A 21867-nucleotide genomic window follows, 5' to 3' on the forward strand; every position below is an offset into this window, starting at 1 on the left:
TAAAGGAATGTGCGGAGCAGACAGTTAAGTGGACTTTAAGCATGATCACATTGACTTGGGGAGCAGGCTCAAGGATCCATATATTCTACTCTTCCTGCTATTCAGCTGTCTTAAATTTACATTGAATACTTTCTGGGATCAACATAATTAATACAATGTGGAAAGTAAAGTTTGACAATTTTAAGGAGTCAGTAAAAGGAAAAAGTGTGATAAAGACGGAGTATTGGAAAAGCCAGATCCAGTAGGATCCTTTCAACTAAAACAAAGAGAATTATTCCATCCAACAATCATGAAAGGGAATCCAAATCTTTGTGAAGTTATACAAATGGCAAAAGAGAAATAAGAAGAGGGTGGATTAGAGAGATGCACTTGGAGACAGAGCACTTGGCTAAGGTTTTGAATGAATACTTTAACCAAAGGAAAAGGTGCTACCAAAATCATAGTGAATTGATTTATTGGGCAAGTTAATAATTAAGAAGTAGGATTTATGAGAAAGGTTGACTATACTTACGGTTGATAAGTCACCAAGACAGGATGGGTTGCATCTGAAGATGTGGAAGGAAATAAGGTTCAGAAATAATATTCATAATCTTCCTCAAATTAATGGGTTGTGCAAAAAAAGGAGTAAATAGAAACCTAGAAGCTACAGGACCATCAATCTAACTTTGATGATAGGAAAGCTTCAGATAAAATTGTCCAGGACAAAATTAATAGTCATTTAGAGTCATGGAGATGTACAGCACAGAAACAGACCCTTCAGACCAACTCATCTATGCTGACCGGGTATTCTAAATTAATTTAGTCCCATTTGCCCGCATTTGGTCCATATCTCTCTAAACCCTTCCTGTTCATATACCCATTCAGAGGTCTTTTAAATGTTAAAAATCACACAACACCAGGTTATAGTTTAAAGGGTTTATTTGAAAGCGTTAACTTTCAGAGCTAATGCTTCCAAATAAACCTGTTGGGTTAAAATCTGATGTTGTGTGATTTTTAAACTTTGTCCACCCCAGTCCAACACCAACACCTCCAAATCATGAGTTTTAAATGTTGCAATTGTACTATTTCCTCTGGCAGCTCATTCCACACATACACCGAGCTCTGCGTGTGAAAGTTGCCTCTTAGGTCCTTTTTAATCTTTCCCCTCTAATCTTAAACCTATGCCTCTAATTTTGGACTCCCCCAGCAAAGGAGAAAGATCATGTCTACTTATCCTATCCATGCCTGTCATGATTTTATAACATCCATCAGGTCACCCCTCAGCCTCTGATGCTCCAAGGAAAATAGTCCCAGCCTACTCAGCTTTCTCTATGACTCTGACCATCCAAGCCTGGCAACCTTCTTGTAAATCTTTTCTGAACTCTTTCACAACATACTTCCTGAAGCAGGGAGGCCAGGACAGCATGCAGCATCCCAAAAGTGGATTAACCAATGTCCTGTATAGCCATAACATGACCTCCCAACTCCTATACTCAATGTACTGTCCAAAAAAGGAAAGTCGACCAAATGCCTTCTTCACTATCCTGTTTACCTGGGATTCCACTTTCAAGGAACTATGAACCTGCACTCCAAGGTCACTTCACTGTCTCCAAGAAAATAGGGAGTGTCAGGATCACAGGCAGGACTTAGGATTTAGAACTTCCTCCAATATTTAAACCATATCGGAAGGGCTCTGTATTGTGGCAAGAAATGGAGCTACAGAGTATAAAGCAAGGAAGCTAGGATTAAAGTACATTCATCAACACTGGAATATTTAGCACAGCTCTTTGCATCACAACTGAGCAAGTTGCAAAAGTATTAGAGAGAGTCGAGAAAACATTTACAAGAATGGTCCCAGGGACAAGGAAATTCACTAGATGGGGGAAGGGTGTGGTCGAAGATTCTGGGATTGTTCTTGTTAAAGGAGAGAAAGCTGAAAGAAGATTTAATAGAGATGTTCAAAACATTGAGAAGATTATGTAGATAGCAAATAACTGTCTAAATTTGTGAAATAATTTGTATTTCATGATAGTGTAAAAATGACAAAAATGACACACTTCTGTTTTGTCAGCATGAAAATTATTTTCCACTGAAAAATTTAACAGAAAAGTATGGGCAATCTCAATGGATTAATTAATTTAATTTCTGAAAATATGATGACATTCCTTACCTTTTCTTAACAGATAGTGTTTTAAATGAGACGCTGCGGCTGACAGCAGCACCATTTATTACTCGAGAAATTCTCCAGAATATGTCACTGCAGCTTGCAGATGGCAGAAAGTATCACCTCCGCAAGGGAGACAGACTCGTTCTCTTTCCTTATTTAAGTCCCCAGATGGACCCAGAAATCTATGAAGATTCTGAGGTAAGTTAGTTTCATTTGATGACATGTTTCATAAATAGTTGAGAAACTACTCAAAATTCAACATTCACATTACATACTAAACTAAATTAAATTTTTAAAACTTGGCTTGGGCTTTGCTTTTAAAGTTGAAAATGTGTTGCTGGAAAAGCGCAGCAGGTCAGGCAGCATCCAAGGAACAGGAGAATCAACGTTTCGGGCATAATCGAAACATCGATTCTCCTGTTCCTTGGATGCTGCTGACCTGCTGCGCTTTTCCAGCAACACATTTTCAGCTCTGATCTCCAGTATCTGCAGTCCTCACTTTCTCCTTTGCTTTTAAAGTATCATGTTAGTTCAGTAGCTACAGAAAGCCTTTGGTTCGAATTGCACTTCAGGAGTACTTCAAATCCTAGGCTAATATCCAATACAATACTGAGGTGATATTGCACTACGAAAGGTGGTATGCTGTGGACAAGGTTTTCAGATTGAATTAGCTTCTGGCTGGAAATCACAATGATCATCTTATTTGATCCAACTGGTGGCATCATGAGATGCATCAACTTTAACCTCACGATCATATCAGACTTTGTTCCCATGTTATTGGGGAAGCCTGCTGACCTTCTAAACATCAGGCTTCATGTAATGAAAAACAGGGGCACGGATCATGCAGGGACAGGAGATCCTATAATAATAACAGGAAGCTGTTAACTCATGGTGGGGATGGTGGGACATGCCTAAATATTCCTTGTTTGATTTGACAATTATTCCTGATCACACAGAAGAAAGTAAAAAGTCCTCTCTCTTTATATGTCTAACATGCTTTGAATTGACAGGGAGATATAGCAGAAACCCCATTTAAAACTGTAGTTGACACTTGTGAAATCCATCTGCATTTTAATGAAGGGTTTTCCTGAGTTTAGAGATTGCCTTTCACGTCTGCTCAAAGGAGCAGGTTAAAATAGGGTTGTTGGGAAAAGAGTTGAATAAGTCATCTGGTGTATTTTAATGATTTACCCACCTTGTTTCTGCCAGAAGTGTGGGTTTAAAAATCTTTCAGTTTGGGATTATTCTCCTGGATTATTCTGATTTCAGATGGTATGACCAAGGAGAATACTAGTGGATAAACATTTCTAAAGATTTGCTCCTGGGATTGACGATACTGGTAATTCCAAATATATTCCTCATCTGTAATTCCCATGAGAAAGAGGTGATGCTTTCTCCTTGAATTGCAGTAAACATTTTCATGATGGTGCATGCAATATCATGGCAGGTAAGGAAGTCTAGGGTATTGGCTCAGCAGTGATGAGGGAACAGAGATATGTGTCTAAGTCACTTCAAGGTGATTGCTTCCCCCCCCCCTTTCCCTCTAAGAGTCCATTCATTCTCAGTGGTAAATATTCCAAAACAGCACTGCCATAGCAAACCGTGCATCCTGAAGATCACAATATGTCCTTATTTTCTTTTACTGGCATATCAACTGAGAGCAAATCAGATTCAGACTTTACAAGGACAGCATCATATTCTCACTGAAATCATTCATAGTACTGTAATTAGTATGGCTATTTCTGGCATATTTACTGATGTCACTCCATCTCGGTGTCTCCTTTAGCTATGAAGGCAGTTTCCTAACGAGCAATGGTCTCTTACAGCATTTGCTGACTAAAGAGATGGCCTTCAGGAAGAATGGCATTGCTTCAGAGTTTTTCTCATAATTGCTTAATTTTTTGATTTATAACAAAGATGACAGGAACCCAACTTGGTGACAGCTGTGACTAAACTACATAGCAAATAATACTAAATGATTAATGCCAAAAGTATTGCAGTATCCCAATTGTAGTGACTAAGATTAGAAATGTGATTGATGCCTCAGCATTAAAATGTATTACTGACCCTGTCAAACATTGCTAGTCAAACAGCGAAAACAAAAATGTAAAGATAGATGGGTATTGAGACAACAGCTTTAGCTTGCTATGTGGCTTCATCTATAACCAAGAAGACCTTGGCTGAAAGAATTTTAAAGCCAGTTTAAATATAAATTTGTTGAATATTTGGTAAAAGCCATAACTGATTCTGCAACAGAATGTCTTATGAAAAATAGACAAGATTAAGATATAGCTAAATTTATTAACCACCATGAGTTTCAAATATGATAGAAATCATATTGCTGTAAAGAACATTGCATAAAATCAGAAGGTTACAGATCAGGAAATAATTGTTAACACTCTATCAGGAATATTCCAAAATTTAGAAAATAATATTTACATTTTTTAGTTTCCAGAAAGTACTTTATTCATAAAAAAAGTTTGTATACATAGTAATTAAAGAAGTTTGATTGTGTACACATTCTTTACTTTTGTAGAACAAACAAACCCAAAGCATTTCTTACTTATACCAGACTACACTTACATACATTTGAGGCACTGGGAGGGTCTGATAACTGAATGGATATACTTAGGCAGAAAGACCCATGCTTGCTATCTCTCTTGACTTTCAACCATTTCACTAATTAAATATTTAGTCAGTGCCTTCCTTACAAACACTAACAGCCTTTGAAATAGAGAAACATTTAGGAGACCACTAGCAAGCCCGACCAAGGAGGTGGCCTACGAGAGGCAAGTGGCCTTAGAAAGCGAAAGCCTATGTGAGTTTGTGTGCATTCTTGAGCCATTAATGAATCTGGGTGTGTTCAAAGATATTGACATTTAAATGGATCAGTAATTAGTCAGTAATTTGCCAGCAAGCTGGTTCCCCACGTCAGTCCATTCTGTGTGTTGGTTAAGTGTCTGCCAGATTATTTATGGCGGCCCATTCTGACAGAGTCCATTAAATTCAGCCATGGCACTGGCATAACCATGGTTTTATTTATTGGACTAACCAAACACAACAGAAGTAAGTAAAATCTTTTTAAAGATTCATGACAGAAGTTTGTTTAGTTTATTAATTCTAGCTCCCAGTTTGACAGATCTCCCTAGTTTAAAGAACAAAATATGGCACCAACCAGTCATCCTCTGTTTCCTTGTGACTTTGCTCCTCTTTTTATTGATTTACTTTCCACTTTTAAATACTATTGTAAGATGAATGCTTTTCATTGCTCATCATGTTGTACAAGCTATCTGGTATATTTGCTGCCATCATTATCTCTCCTGGTGGTGATCTAAAGGGTCCCTTTGATTTAACGTTGTAGAGGAAAACCACATGGTAGTTTAACAAGAGGCACTAATCTTAAACAAGATGTAGATAATAGCAATAGGTTTAAGTTACATCAATTTGATAGACATTATTATAGAGTCAATAACAAAGACCCAGTCGGTTATTCCTTCAAGACTTTCAACACTTGTCCCAGTCCATGTTACATCTTCATGTTGGGTGCTGCACATGGCATTCCACAGCATTAACTTTCCACAGCATTAACTTTTCAGATTGTTACACTTTTATGCAACAAATGCAATGCTATTCTGGGCTCTGCTACTGCCACTACCACTACTACTTTACTGTTTATTTGTCTTCAGACATGGATTGCAGCTTTTACTTGAAGTGCCATCATCCACACATAAACCTACTTTTTCCATATCCAAAATCATATATCACTTTGTGCTTTGTTCTTATTCCCTAAAATCAACTAACCCTGATTTGTTGCCATATACCAATTTAGACAGCTTTGCTTTTATGCATTTGACAGCACAGTTGGTTTGTGATGCAGAATCTTACACCAGCTGAAGTCACAATGTAGAACTCTCCTGCTCAACCTCTTTCCTCACTTCAGGTTAAACCATCACCAGTCATCTCTCTCCAATGAGAAAGCAGTCCGATAGAAGAATAGAATTCTGGAGAGTTTGCCTTTACCTTAGTTCATAATTTAATGTTTTCTGAAGCAAATTAGTTGCCATCCTTTACTGTTTAACTGACATTTCTCTAGTGTTGCCAATTTTCAGAGGCATGTTTACTATTCCAAACCTCCCCAAATTCTGGACTATTTAATACTGTGTCAAGGTATTAGAATTATAAAATTTAAAATATGTCACATTCATAGCAGTTTTTTTAATCAATGAGCTCAATATCATTCTCAAAATGGTGAAGAAAATTTGTTTGGCACTTGTTTTTCATATTATCCCTTCTAATGCTCACTAGCACATTTTGAAACCAGGGTACATAGGAAATAAGAACATAGATCAGGCGAAGGCCATTCAGCCCCTCAAAGCCTGTTCCACCATTCAACGAGATCATGGTTGCTCTGTGACCTTCCTCCATGTACCTGCTTTTGGCTATTATCCTCGAATACCTTTGCTTAACAAAAAATTCTATATCTCAGATTTGAAATTAACAACTAATCCAGTATTCACTGCGGTTTGTGGAAGAAAATTCCAAACATCTACCACGCTATGTGTATAAATGCTTCCCAACATCTCCCCTGAACAGTCTGGCCTTAATTCTGAGACAATGCCCCAGGTTCTAAAGTCTTCATGCAGTAGAAATAGTTTATCTTCATCTATCCTGTCTTTTCCTGTTAATATCTTGAAGACTTCAATCACATCGCCCCTTAATCTTCTAAATTCCAAAGAAAATATGGCTAATTTGTGTATTCTCTCTTCATAATTTAACCTTGAAGTCCAGGTTTCATTCTTGTAATATTACGTCGTACACCCTCCAAGGCCAATATATTCTTTCTCAGGTGAGGTGCCCAGATTGGCTCACAGTGCACCAAGTTGGGTCTAACCAGGCCTTTGTATAACTGCATACTTGTAATCCAGTCCTCTAAATATTAAGGCCAGCATTCCATTAGCTTTCTTGACTATTTTCAGCATTTCTTTGTGTCAGTTTAAAGATGTGTGCACCGGAACCCCCAAGTCTCTTTGGACATCCACTGCATTTAAATTCATACCATTTGGAATGTACCTTGGTTGCAAAATAGTCTAACAGGGGTCTTCTCTTTGTCGCTTTTTTGTTTTTCCAATCATCAGACGTTATTTCAAAATCTGGCAATTCATGGAAGACAGGAACTTGATCTTTTTGAGTGGCCATGTATAATGTTGCTTCAGGCCGAAGTCATGTTTACTTCTGCGTGCCTCTCGTGTCCCTGAGTGCAGTTCTTCAGTGCATATGCATGACTTGGAAGTGGACAGAGGGGATAATATCTAACAGTATCAAAACCAAAAGAGGGAACCTTTCATCACAGATGTGGAAAATAAAAGTTTTAGCTACCTTTATAACAGGGTCACTGATGCAATAGCTTTTAACCAACAGCCAATTCATCTTTGTGAGGGAATTATGTTACTCTGCAAGATACTGTATATGGATTTAATTATGACATTTTCTCTATGACCTTACAGAAATTTAAGTATGATCGATTTTTGAACCCAGATGGAACAAAGAAAACAGATTTCTTCAAGGGTGGAAAACAGTTGAAGTACTACAACATGCCTTGGGGTGCAGGAACCAATGTCTGTATTGGACAATCTTTAGCAACAAATAGCTTAAAAGTGTAAGTATCTTTTAGATTCATTGTGCATAGTATACAATATATTCCTGTAAACAGCAAGTATTTCCAGATATTATGCCTTACAATGTTGAAACAGCATGAGCTCACAAAAAAATGAATGTATCTTGATGACAGGAAATCTAGCAAAGCCATCAAACTGGAATACATTGCTGCTGTCTTGTTATGTTGCCAAATTTGATGAATGCATGTCCATATTGCAGAACCCCTCTTATGGTTGTAGCATGACAGCTCACTCAGGGAGCTCAGTTGCTATGGTAATATGCATGTTTACATCGATGTTACAATAGACAATAGACAATAGGTGCAGGAGTAGGCCATTCTACCCTTCGAGCCTGCACTACCATTCAATATGATCATGGCTGATGCTTAATCAGTATCCTGTTCCTGCCTTATCTCCATAACCCTTGATTCCACTACCCTTGAGAGCTCTATCTAACTCTTTCTTAAATGAATCCAGAGACTGGGCCTCCACTGCCCTCTGGGGCAGAGCATTCCACACAGCCACCACTCTCTGGATGAAGACGTTTCTCCTTGTCTCTGTCCTAAGTGGTCTACCCCGTATTTTTAAGCTGTGTCCTCTGGTTCGGCACTCACCCATTAGAGGAAACATGTTTCCTGCCACCAAAGTGTCCAATTCTTTAATAATCTTATATGTCTCAAACAGATCCCCTCTCAGTCTTCTAAACTCAAGGGTATACAAGCCCAACCGCTCCAGTCTTTCAGCATAAGGAAGTCCCGCCATTCCAGGAATTGACCTTATGAACCTATGCTGCACTCCCTCAATAGCCAGAATGTCTTTCCTCAAATTTGGAGACCAGAACTGCACACAGTACTCCAGGTGTGGTCTCACGAGGGCTCTGTTCAGCTGCAGAAGAACCTCTTTGCTTCTATACTCAATCCCTCTTGTTATGAAGGCCAGCATGCTATTAGCTTTCTTCACTACCTGCTGTATCTACATGCTTACCTTCATTGACTGGTGTACAAGAACACCCAGATCTCTCTGTACTGCCCCTTTACCTAAATTGATTCCATTTAGGTAGTAATCTGCCTTCCTGTTCTTGCCACCAAAGTGGATAACCATACATTTATCCACATTAAACTACATCTGCCATGCATTTGACCACTCACCTAACTTGTCCAGGTCACCCTGTAATCTCCTAACATCCTCATCACATTTCATCCTGCCACCCAGCTTAGTATCATCAGCAAATTTGCTAATGTTATTGCTAATACCATCTTCTATATCATTAACATATATTGTAAAAAGCTTCGGTCCCAGTATTGATCCCTGCGGTACCCCACTGGTCACTGCCTGCCATTCTGAAATGGAGCCGTTTATCATTACTCTTTGTTTCCTATCAGCCAACCAACTTTCAATCCAAGTTAGTACTTTGCCCCCAATACCATGAGCCCTAATTTTGCTCACTAACCTCCTATGTGGGACTTTATCAAAAGCTTTCTGAAAGTCCAGGTACACTACATCTACTGGATCTCCCTCGTCCATCTTCAGAGTTACATCCTCAAAAAATTCCAGAAGATTAGTCAAGCATGATTTCCCCTTCATAAATCCATACTGACTCTGACCTATCCTGTTACTACTATCCAGATGTGTCGTAATTTCATCCTTTATAATAGACTCCAGCATCTTTCCCACCACTGAGGTCAGACTAACTGGTCTATAATTTCCTGTTTTCTCTCTCGCTCCTTTCTTAAAAAGTGGTACAACATTAGCCACCCTCCAATCCGCAGGAACTGATCCCGAATCTATCGAACTCTGGAAAATAATCACCAACGCATCCACGATTTCTAGAGCCACCTCCTTTAGTACCCTGGGATGTAGACCATCAGGCCCCGGGGACTTATCAGCCCTCAGACCTAACAGTCTCTCCAACATCAATTCCTGGCAAATATAAATTCCCTTCAGTTCAGGTCCTTCAGCCACTGTTACCTCTGAGAGATTGCTTGTGTCTTCCCCAGTGAACACAGATCTGAAGTACCAATTCAATTCTTCTGCCATTTCTTTGTTCCCCGTAATATATTCCCCTGTTTCTGTCTTCAAGGGCCCAATTTTAGTCTTAACCATTTTTTTGCCTTTCACATACCTAAAAAAGCTTTTACTATCCTCCTTTATATTATTGGCCAGTTTACCTTCGTACCTCATTTTTTCTCTGCGTATTTCCTTCTTAGTAATCCTCAGTTGTTCTTTAAAAGCTTCCCAGTCCTCCGTTTTCCCACAGTTTGCAGCTATGAAAAATGATGGTAGAGGCACCAAATTTCTTTCCATTGCATGGTTGATTGGGAATCTCTTCTGCTCTTATTGACAGTCAATGACATATGATGGAAGGATTTGCAGGTTGTTAGTCCAGCTGTTTGGCTGTGCTATGAATGCAACTTCCATGGCCATCAAGTTTAGATGTGGGATTTAAACATAGATCACCTGACTTTGGAATTGGGATGCTACCCACAGCATCAAGCACCTCCCAGGCATCTCCATAGCCACCTGCAATGGCCGAGTGTTATATAGGTTTCATCACCTTCATCACACAAATAGAGTCATAGAGATGTACAACACTGAAACAGACCCTTCGGTCCAACCCGTCCATGCCGACTAGATATCGCAACCCAATCTAGTCCCACCTGCCAGCATCCGGCCCATATCCCTCCAAACCCTTCCTATTCATATACCCATACAGATGCCTTTTAAATGTTGCAATTGAACTAGCCTCCACCACTTCCTCTGGCAGCTCATTCCATACATGTACCACCCTCTAATGTTGCCCCTTAGGTCTCTTTTATATCTTTCCCCTCTCACCCTAAACCTCGGCCTTCTCGTTCTGGACTTTCCCATCCCAGGGAAAATACCTTGTCTAATTACCATATCCATGCCCCTCATGATTTTATAAGTCTCTATAAGTTCACCCCTGAGCCTCCAACACTCCAGGAAAAACCGCCCCAGCCTGTTCCACCTCTCCCTATAGCTCAAATCTTCCAACTCGGTAGCATCCTTGTAAATCTTTTCTGAACCATTTCAAGTTTCATAACATCTTTCCGATAGGAAGGAGACCAGAATTGCATGCAATATATCAAAAGTGGCCTAACCAATGTCTTGTACAGCTGCAACATGACCTTCCAGCTCCTGTACTCAATACTCTGACCAATAAAGGAAAGCATACCAAACGCCTTCTTCATTTTTAAGGAGTTATGAACCTGCACTCCAAGGTCTCTTTGTTCAGCAACACTCCCTAGGACCTTACCATTAAGTGTATAAGTCCTGCTAAGTCCTTGCTTTCTCAAAATGCACACCTTGCATTTATCTAAATTAAACTCCATCTGCCACTTCTCAGCCCATTGGCCCATTTGATCAAGATTCCATTATAATCTGAGGTAACCTTCTTCGCTGTCCACTACACCTCCAATTTTGGTGTCATCTGCAAACTTACTAACTATACCTCTTACGCTCACATCCAAATCATATATGTAAATGAGAAATATAGTGGACCCACCACTAATCCTTATGGCACCCCACTGGTCACAGGCCTCCAGTCTGAAAAGCAACCCTCCACCACTACCCTCTGTCTTCCACCTTTGTGCCAGTTCTGTATCCAAATGGCTAGTTCTTCCTGTATTTCATAAGATCTAACCTTGTTAACCAGTCTCCCATGGGGAGCCTTGTCGAACGACTTACTGAAGTTCATATAGATCGCGTCTACCATTCATTAATCCTCTTTGTTACTTCTTCAAAAAACACAATCAAGTTTGTGAGACATGATTTCCCATGCGCAAAGCCATGTTGACTATCCCTAAGCAGTCCTTGCCTTTCCAAATACATGTACATCCTGTCCCTCAAGATTCCCTCCAACAACTTGCCCAACACTGACACCAGGCTCACTGGTCTGTAGTTCCCTGACTTGTTCTTACCACCTTTCATATGCAGTAGCACCACATTAGCCAACCTCCAGTCTTCTTGCACCTCATCTGTGACTATTGAGGATACAAATATCTCAGTAAGAGGTTCAGCAATCACTTCCTTAGCTTCCCACAGAGTTTTAGGGTACACCTGATCAGGTCCTGGAGATTTATCCACTTTTATGCGTTTCAAGACATCCTGCACTTCCTCCTTTGTAATAGGGCCATTTTTCAATGCATGTAAATGACTACTTATACAGTATGTCAATTTGAATTGCATTGTTGCCTGCCTCAGCTGAGGTAAGTTTGTCTTTTTTGGATGAGAGTGTTCTATGATGCAGACAAATGTCTGGAGGAACCTCACAAATAACTAAAACTGACTGTTCAGACTTTTTCCAGGATTTCCAGACTTCTGAATTTGTGGCAGGAAGTAAAAGTTGCGTTTGATTGAAGTTAAAAACTTCTTTAACCCAGCGCGTTCATTTTGAAGTGGTCACTTCCAGTTGTTTGTTCAGTGTTCACATTTTTCTATCTATCCAGCTGAAACATAAGAAGCCCAGGATTCTTACATCTGTTTCCATTTTGGGTAGCATTTACCAGCACAGCTTAAAGGTGTGAGTGGTCAGCCTGCACATAGCATTCCCACTGTTGCCAAGTCCATTATAGAACTGGGCAATTCAAATATACTCCACCTGCGTTTTGATGGAGCTGTGACTGTTCTGTTAGGAGATGTGGTTCACAGCACCTCAGAGAATTCATGACCCATTGAGGAACCCAGGCATTGAGTGAAAACTCAAAACAAATACACTCAAATTCTTTTTGTAAAGTACTTCCTCTCTTATCATCTGATAATACTATTGATCAATCACAGCCATTCGTATCATTAATGTGAAAATGCTTGAATTCACTTCACACCTCTCAATTTTGAATGAATAAACATATAGACATTGAACCTGCTTCAGCAGCTTCAATGATCTGTAAGGTTAGAAGTTGAGATATTCAGATTGTTGCAGTAAATTCAATAACTATTTACAACTCCTCAGATTCCAAAATATTCTATGTCCATATGCAGTAAGATCTGGACAACCTTAAGACTTGGGTTAATAGCTGACATGAAATATTCATGCCATACAATGTCCACCTCCATCGAGATTTAAGAAAACAATGTCCCTTTGACACTCAATGGTGTTACTTGCACTGTTACCTCCCAGAGGTTGTTATTGACCGAAAACTGAACTGGACCAGCAGTATAGATACTGTAGTTACAATAGCAGGTTAGCAACTGAAAATTCTACAGCTAGTAATACGTCTCCTGATTCCCTTAATCTTTTCCACCATCTACAAGAAGCATCTCAGGAGTATGATGGAATACTCTCCGTTTACCTGGATCAGTTTGCTCCAACAGCTTTCAGGAAGCTTGATGCCACTGAGAACAAGGTAACCTACTTGATCAGAACCTAACCCTTTACCCCAAACCTTCACTTCCACCACCAATGACATAATGGCAGTAGTGTGTGCTGTGTACACAATGCACGCACCAGATCAAGGACAGAAGACATATGGGAACACTCCACCTGTAAGTTATCCTCCAAGCCAGACGCCATCCTGATACAGAACTATAATGTCCATTCCTTTACTGTTGCCGGACCAAAATCTTGCAATACCTTCCCAACTGCGCCTTGAGTGTACCTATATCAGATAGATTGCAGCAGTTCAAGAAGGTGGCTCACTAGTACATTCTCAAGGGCAGTTAGGGATGAACAACAAAGCCCACATCCATGAAAGAATATAAAGTGATAGGCTTTCCAGCTACCCAGCCTCGCCATCCACCCATGTCTGTCACCATCTCAGATCTGCCAGCAGAAGCAGTGGACCTGACTCTTCCCCATTCCATCCTCCCTGAAATGAAATGATGGAGGGTGGCACCTTCCTTAAAGAAGATGTGATTTCCCAGTCAGGAATTCTCTCAACTCTCGATGCCCATCTCCTTCACAAAAGTCCAGCTTTCTGTATCAGAGCAATACTTCAAACTATGTACACAGCAGCTTATCATTCACCTAACAAAGTAATTGAAATTTTTGTATATTTTGTTTTATAGGTTTGTTTCGGTAATGTTAAATTGTTTTGAATTTCAACTTACTGATCCAAAGACAGAAGTTCCAGCCTTTAACACAAGCAGATATGGATTTGGACTGATGCAGCCAGAAAGTGATATCATGTTTCAATATAAAGTCAAGGTTGAATAGCTCAAAGAACATAATGCAATAGATATCACAATCTACAAGTGTACACAGAGCTTTATCACACTCATTTTTGGAACTCTCATTTTTATTTACTTAATGAAAATATATCGTTCCTGCGATTGTTTTATTTTTAAGAAGAAAAGTTGATGGGTAGTGATATTTTTAAATGAAGCATTTCTTGAAAAGGTGTCATTAGAATTCAGAATGGAATTTTAGATGAGAATTGCATAACACAATGTTATGAAAATCTGTAAGGATAAGTAGCTGTAGTGTAGAATTGGAAACAGTTATAACAAAGCACTTCTAAACTTTTTAAATTATTTTTGTTTTGTAATATTTAACAAAAAAAATATAAAACACAATATTGACAGTTTTGCTGTGAAATAACCTACAGAATTTCAAAGAACATGTACTATTCTACCTATCTGTTGTTGTTGACTAATGTCACATTTAAGTTAACTGATTATTTCAAAGAAGTTGTCCTATTGTCAAAGTTTATATTTTATTTCAGTTTAGCTTGTAAATTTCTTGAAATATTGCCACTGAACCAGAAAGAACAAGTAAAACATGTGACAGATTGAAAAAAAGATTGTATTTATATAGCACCTTTTACAACTGTGGAATTCTCCAAACTGGACTTTTCAACCAACAAAGTATTTTTGGAGTAATGTTGCCAAGGCTCCCTCTGAATTAATGTTTGGAAAGACAAAGACTTGTGTTGAGTAGGATCAAACACAGAAGTCACACTGGATTGTTGGTTCAGAAGACGTATGACAACAGTAATGCCAATCCAATGGCTCATAAACCAAGAGGTAAAAGCAAGAGATTTTGTTTATAAATCAGAAGTTGCTTCATTTTTTCAAGAAAAAAAATCAAAATAGATCGACATATGACTTGTAAACCTTAATAGAGAATTATTTTGTAACAAGCATTAATTTAATAATTGCTTGCTTTGTAACAGAGCTATTTACAACAATTGTATTGAAGTTATCAGAAAACAGTTTACAGAATTAAAAAGATAGAATCAGAAGAGAAACCAATAACATTTTCTCAAGAAAAAGTGGTGCTTAGCAAAAACAAAATTTCTTACACTAAACACGTTTTCTGCATTTGCGACTCAATATATTTTTATGACCAAAAAGTTGGTTTTCATAGCATGTATGTTGAGAGTGCATAATGGCAAGGCAAACCTCCATGTCTCTGAAAGTATCATTATTCTCACCCACCATTTAAACAAAAGGGCTTGTTTTGGTACGAGTTAATACTCATTCAAATAGCAGTTGGCAAGAGCTTTTATTATTGTAGTGTTCTTTTTGTTTCCCGCAGGAAAGCTTTTCTGCAATGTTTGGATCAGGAAACATCAGCTTTATGAGTTTTGTGAACTGACCTGCAAATGCAATTGATAATCCATGTTCTGCAATGACTTGGCAAAATGTTAAGCAGTTGTAGCTTTCTGACCTAAAGTCTACTAATCTGAGCTAAAACAAACTGTTATTGACTGTTGCATTTTCGAGGCCACAGCATGGCTTACATACTTGTAAGTTTCCAGATATGTTTTGAGGTCATTTACTCTGGAATTTCCAGAGCTGATGTCTTTAACACAAGTCAGCCAAAAATGCACATTCATCTGAAACTAGTAGATACATATCAGTCCCCATTATATTTACATATGTAGTAGCCTGCTTAATTTGATTTCCCTTTATCAACATGACTAATAAAAAACTGCATGTGACTCATTTGAATAGAAAAGAATTCCCTGAAAATGCAATGCAGAATTGTCAAACAAAAACATAACTCCGTGTAGTCTTCTGTGCAGAACTAATCACCTTATTTGTCTGTTGGAAAAAATACCATTGTAATGTATATATTTAGGCAATAGTTAACAAATATCAAATGAAAAGAATCTTAAGAGAACACCAACCCTTCTGTGTAAACTTGTGTTTTGATTTCAATATCAATTTAAAGAACAGAATTGCATTAATAGATTGTGTAGGACACATACATAAAACCAGAATTAGGAATCAGAATATTTAACAATTATGGATGTTTCCATGAGATTTCCTGAAGCACTGTCTTTAGCAAAAAGAAAGCTGCAAAACTAGTAATGGGCAAGTTAGTACAATGTCTTACAAGTTATGGATTACCCAAAGAAATATAATCGTATCAAGGTTCAAATATTATGTCATAAATATTCAAATAAATGATGACTAGTTTGGGAATAAGCTAATTTACATTTCTAGCTCATCACTCACATTTCAAGGTGCATTGGAAAGCTAGGACAAAACTTTGAATACAATAATTAAAGGCAATTACCAAAGATGTTTGTATGACTGGAATAAAATCTATCTACAAATCAAATGCTTCTACTGAGTCTACAGGATTTGTCCTATATACTGTGTTTCATCATTCATATAAATAATTTGGATACGAATATAGGAGGTATGGCTGGTAAGTTTTCAGATGACACCAAAATAGATGGTGTAGTGGACAATGAAGAAGATTATCTCAGACTACAATGGTTCCTTGATCAGATTGACCAATGAGCTGAGGAGTGGTAGATGGAGTTTAATTTAGATAAATGTGAAGTGGTTAAGGCAAACTAGGGCAGGACTAATACAGTTAATGGTAGGTCCCTGGGGAGTGTTGCCAAACAAAGAGATCTAGAGCTGCAAGTGCATAGTTCCTTGAAGGTGAAGTCACAGGTAGACAGGGTGGTAACGAAGACGTTTGGCACACTTGCCTTCATTGGTCAGAACAATGAGTGTGGGAGTTGGGGCATCATAGTGCAGCCATTTTGATGCAATTCTGTTTGTAAAGGATGAATTTTGTTAAATATGAGAGGGTGCAGAAAGGCTTTCAAGGATGTTTCCAGGGCTGGAGGGTTTGAACTATCGGGAAAGGCTGAATAGGCTAGGGGTTTCCCTGGAGCATCAGAAGCTGAGGGTGACCTTATAGAGGTTTATAAAATCATGAAGGGCATGTATAGCCAACATTTTTTTCTTAGGGTGGAGGAATCCAAAACTAGATTAGTGTAGGGTTAAGATGAGAGTGGAAAGATTTAAAAAGGACCTGAAAGGCACCTTTTCCAAGCAGAGGGTGTAGTGTGTATATGGAACGAGCTGACAGAGGAAGTGGTGGAATTACAACTATTAAAATCCATCTGGATGGGCATAAGAAGGGTTTAGATGGATGTGGGCCAAATGCTGGCAAATGGGACTCGGTCAGATTGGTATGTCTGGTTGGTGTGGATGAGTTGGACTGAAAAGTCTGTTTCCCTGCTGTAGGAATCTCTGACTCTAAATAATATATGGATATGGGGTGAGAGGGCTACCTACAGTAATTAAAAGAAAAATTGCTAAACTAAGGCCCAAAGGTAACATTGCAATGCTATGTTTCAAGTTTCTTAGAGAAACTGACTAATGTAAGTGACAAACAGTGTTTGAATGGTGCTCAACAAAGGATGAAAACTAGAGCGGGAGTAAAGTACAAAGTTTGAACCTTTATTGTCTGAGACAAGGTGTTAGTATTATTATCTGTCTCTGGAGTTCCGTTAAAGGTTCACTGAACTTTATCAAATCAAAAAAAACCTCAAATTATAGTGAGTACTCCAGAGAGAAGAAAGAATCAGTGAATGTGTCACATTAATATTTTTAAAAGATATCATGGTAGTCATGATAGTTTAGAGGAAAGTGTACTTAAAGTAGTGAAAGAAATAGGGAATTAAATGTCTGAAAGATTGGACAATCAAAGTTGAAACTTCAAAATTTGCCTTCTAGCAAACAGGCTCAATCCAGAGAAAGTAGCTCTTGTGAGGGAAGAAATTTAATTCATGATGGACAATAGCTTCACTGAACTAAATCATAGAAGCAGGAGTTTTAGTTGTTGTGATGGTGCTGAAATTAAGTGAGTCTCAAAGTCAAAGGTGTAATAATGGCAGCTTTGAGACTGGAGGACTTCATTGGACAAACTGGAAACATAATTTGTGACAAAAATTGATTTGCTGAAAGAATATTGGCTTGTTCTATTTACTGATAGAGCCAAAGAAATAACAACTTTAATAATGCAAAGTCTTGTCACTTACAATGAAAAATATGCCAGCAATGTTTCAAAGATTAGCCAATAAAGTAATTGAAGGCAGATGTTACTGAGTTGCTTGTATCGGTGATTTGGTTGCTTTTAGCCAAATCTGGCCAGAACATTTCCATCACTTGACTGAACTGTTCGACTGAATACAACAAACCAATTTGGTTCTAATCCTGGCCAAGATTGGCTTTGTTAAAGCAAAAATGACTTGCTTGGGCCGTAATGTGGGATGAGGCCGAAAAAAAGACTGAAACTAAGATAAATTTGGATTCTCGTGCCTGAAGCAAAATGTGAAATTTTGTGTAATGCGGGCATGAGTTGATTTTATTGCACATTTGTCTCTAACATCAGAGCTGTTGATGCACCTTTCATAAATTTGTTGAAGAAAGGCAGAAACATTGAATGGATGCAATATTGTCAGAATGACTTTTGAAATTTGAAAGCTGTGCTGACAACAACACTGGTTTTAGCTAGTCCAAATAATAAGAAGCCATTCAAACTTGCTGTTAATGCAAGTGAAATCAGAGTACAAAGCCATCTAACTGTATGATGACTAAATGGGGATTGAACAGCATGTCAGTCATTATTCAAAGAAATGGATCACATGTCAGCAAAAATATGCAACTGTTGAAAAAAAGACATCAAGCCTTATGGTGGATGCATATCATTTTGAAATATACATCACCAACAGTGTGGAGGAAATTGTTATTTATATGGATTGTTATCCTTTGATTTTTCTTGGAAACATTTGGGAAATTAGATTAATGATTATTTTTATGGAGCTTAACTCTCCAACCATATAATTTTAAAATCACTAATGTTCCTGAAAAAGAAGTATTACAATGAATGCCCTATTGAGCACACATACAAAGGACACTGAGTGCTGAGGTGCCCATGACTTATGTGAAATCTGGTTGCTATGTAACACATTGTATGTTTAATGTTCATATGTCACTACTGTTAACGTGACATAGAAAATGATTTTAAGATCATTTTTAAGGGGAGTGAAAATGCCTTTTAAAGATACATTTTCATTCTTCTTTGGGGGGTATGCAAAGTGTGTTTTTTTCTATATGTACGAGCATCCTTTATTTTTAAAATTAAATTTGGAATTAGTGTCATATAGGTTGGTCTATGTGCATATAGGAGTTTAATGATTAACCTGTCAGTATTTCCAAAGCTGCATTTTTTTTAAAAAAAAGCATAATTGATAGATTTCCTAGATTGGTAATGGATATTTGTTTGCATTGGGTGAGTTTTGCAAGTAACCAAAGTAAATATTGAAGATCATTACTTTTCTTTCCGTTTGAACAACCAGGATTTGGTTTTGTGTTTTGCTTAGGGCAACATCTATAACTCAAAGTGTTTTGGCTGCAGTTAAGATTACTTTGAATTAGTTCTAAATAAAGTTAAATGTGTAAAATAGTTTCACCTGAAGAAAAGAAATAGCTTAGACCTATTACAAAACAGGTTACCTTAGTGTAAATATTTCAGTTTAAAAGTTCCAGACCAGGAGTGTTTGCTTAGGATGCTGAGAGGGTTATTTGAAGCTGAGAAAATCTAAACTCAGTCTGTGAAAACTCAAAGAAGAGGCTATCAACATGCAAGACAGGAATTGAAAGGAACAGTTAAATTGAGCCTAGATGTGATAGAGAAAGTATTCTCTCTGGTGTTTGATTATTGTAAATAAAGTTGCTGTTGGGATAAAAAGGGTTGTATTTTACTACATGTTTCAAAATCTTTAAAATTGTATGAGTGGTTTTATTGTATGAGTGGTTTTATTGTATTTTATCTTCATTCTATTTTATTGTTAAACCGAAATCTACAGTTTTATCTGTTTTTGTTCCAGTGAAAGATCACCGAAATAAATAACAAAAAAAAAAAGATCTATCCAGCCAGACTTATGTCTTGCATCTGAATTAGCCAGTAATAATATCAGCAGTAACAATATATATCAAGGAGAGCAGAGAACTTAACACTGATCCCTGGGGAACCCTAGTATTAACCTACCTCCAATCTGAAAAACAACCATTAATTACTACATTCCATATCCTGTCACTCAGTCAATTATAATTCCTTTTATTAGATAAGGTCTAACTTTGCTGACAAGTCAGTTGCATGGGAAGAAACAAAAGCCAATGGAGGTGGAAAGTATTCTTAATAAATACGCACTTTCTTGCTTTGTATTAATCACTTCTGCAGGGCTAGTTCTCAATCCAATAAATTATTCAGCATTTGCCCCTTATTATATAATCTAAATTGTACAAACTATAAGCCTTACAAACCATTTATTAACCTCCCACTGCACAATATGAACAATTTAAAGAAAGCGAATAAACCTTGGTTGAAGCATCAAAATGTTTTAAAATCATGCTGACTTGTTCACTAGTAGACTGGTCAGTTTTGGTTGTCTTTTAAAAGTGAACAATCTTTGATCATATGGGTGTAAAGTTGTAAAACTTCTGATAGGGTTAATCATTTTGTGTGAATTGTCCCTACTGTACAGTGAAAGATAGTGTAATGTTCTGCATGTGGTCAGTTATCTCAGTTGGCCAGGTGGCTGGTTTGCAATGCAGTGTGATATCAACAGTATGAGTTAAATTCCCATACTGGTTGAAGTTACCATGAAAGACTTTCCTTCTTAACCTCTCCCCTTACCTGAGACGAGGTGAGCATCAGGTTAAACACCATCAGTCATATCTCTCCAATGAGAGACCAGTCTGTAGTCTAGTAGGACTATGGTGACGTTATTGCCACCTTAACCGAGACTGGGCAGGGTGTCAATCTTATGTGGAGGTTGTTTTTAAGTTTGGTTTACTCTTTTTCCTGATGTGGAAGCTACCTTCAGATCATTATCCCGAGACAGCTGTCCACTGACTGTGTAAATTTTGGAAAAGAATAGAAAACATAAGATTTGAATGTCCCAGTGTAAGATTGTGAGGAACAGTCAGAAATCACATTTCTTATAATAAATTTGTTGACATGGCTGCACATTAATGTTGTGATGAAATATTTTGACTTTTAACATTTCCAGAATTATTACTGCCTGTGGTACCTTATGCACAAATTGGCTGCTGTGTTTCTTAATATAGAAAATTACCTATCATCTAAAAGATTTAATTGGCTTTTGATATTCTGAGGTCATGAATGGTGCTTTATAAATTCAAGTCTTCCATTTAACAAAAACAATCATGTTCTTATTTTGTAATACAATGGAATCTATGTAATAGATTTTGTAATACAATGGAATCATTTTCCGCAGTTTCAGTCGCCCAAACATTTAAAAGGGAATGTCCCAGAACCAGTACCAGGAGGCTGCTGGGAAGGTACGTGTCCCATTTAAATAAATGAGTTCACCTTTATCCGCAGTTTCGGCCTTCCACAGTAGGTCTTGGAATGTATCCTCCACGGGTACAGGGATGTTACTGTACAGTGTTTTATTCAAAATATTTAAATATCTATTTTATATTTGTAATTTTATTGATACACTTCAGAGAATTTATAGAAATAAAGCAAAAATTTAAACAGTAAAAAGTGTATCGGCTTGGATTCAGGAGGGTTGCTAAAGTTGGTGGAAATGCCCCTATATCTGAAGTCCAGCTCTTACATGCCGACCTCCAGATTTAACTCCAATGTTTTGCAATGCACATGTATATCTTCCTCTGGAGGGGCAGGTTACTGTATCCTGATATTGAAATGAGGGGTTTTGAACAAATCTTTGAAATGGGATTTAATTTAAATATGACATGCATGGGTTCTCAAGCTTCTGGAACCTCATCATTGAAATCATGCAAGTGATTAAAAGTCAAGCATCA

At 37.8% G+C, this 21867-nt stretch overlaps 1 protein-coding gene across 1 annotated transcript in view; it reads left to right on the forward strand.

Annotated features, from left to right (window-relative positions):
* ptgis (prostaglandin I2 (prostacyclin) synthase) overlaps nucleotides 1-21586 on the forward strand; it is a 103819-nt gene extending 82233 nt beyond the window's left edge. Inside the window, exons 8-10 of the mRNA XM_087994896.1 lie at nucleotides 2163-2344; nucleotides 7651-7802; nucleotides 13825-21586. Coding sequence (XP_087851022.1) covers nucleotides 2163-2344; nucleotides 7651-7802; nucleotides 13825-13972 — 482 coding nt within the window. The 3' untranslated portion in view covers nucleotides 13973-21586. The remainder of the gene's footprint in view (nucleotides 1-2162; nucleotides 2345-7650; nucleotides 7803-13824) is intronic.
* Nucleotides 21587-21867: the final 281 nt, after the last annotated feature.

This window comes from Chiloscyllium plagiosum, unplaced genomic scaffold, assembly GCF_037043375.1.
Source record: "Chiloscyllium plagiosum isolate Xiang-an unplaced genomic scaffold, Cpla_swu_hap1 HiC_scaffold_15, whole genome shotgun sequence".
Classification (NCBI taxonomy): domain Eukaryota; kingdom Metazoa; phylum Chordata; class Chondrichthyes; order Orectolobiformes; family Hemiscylliidae; genus Chiloscyllium; species Chiloscyllium plagiosum.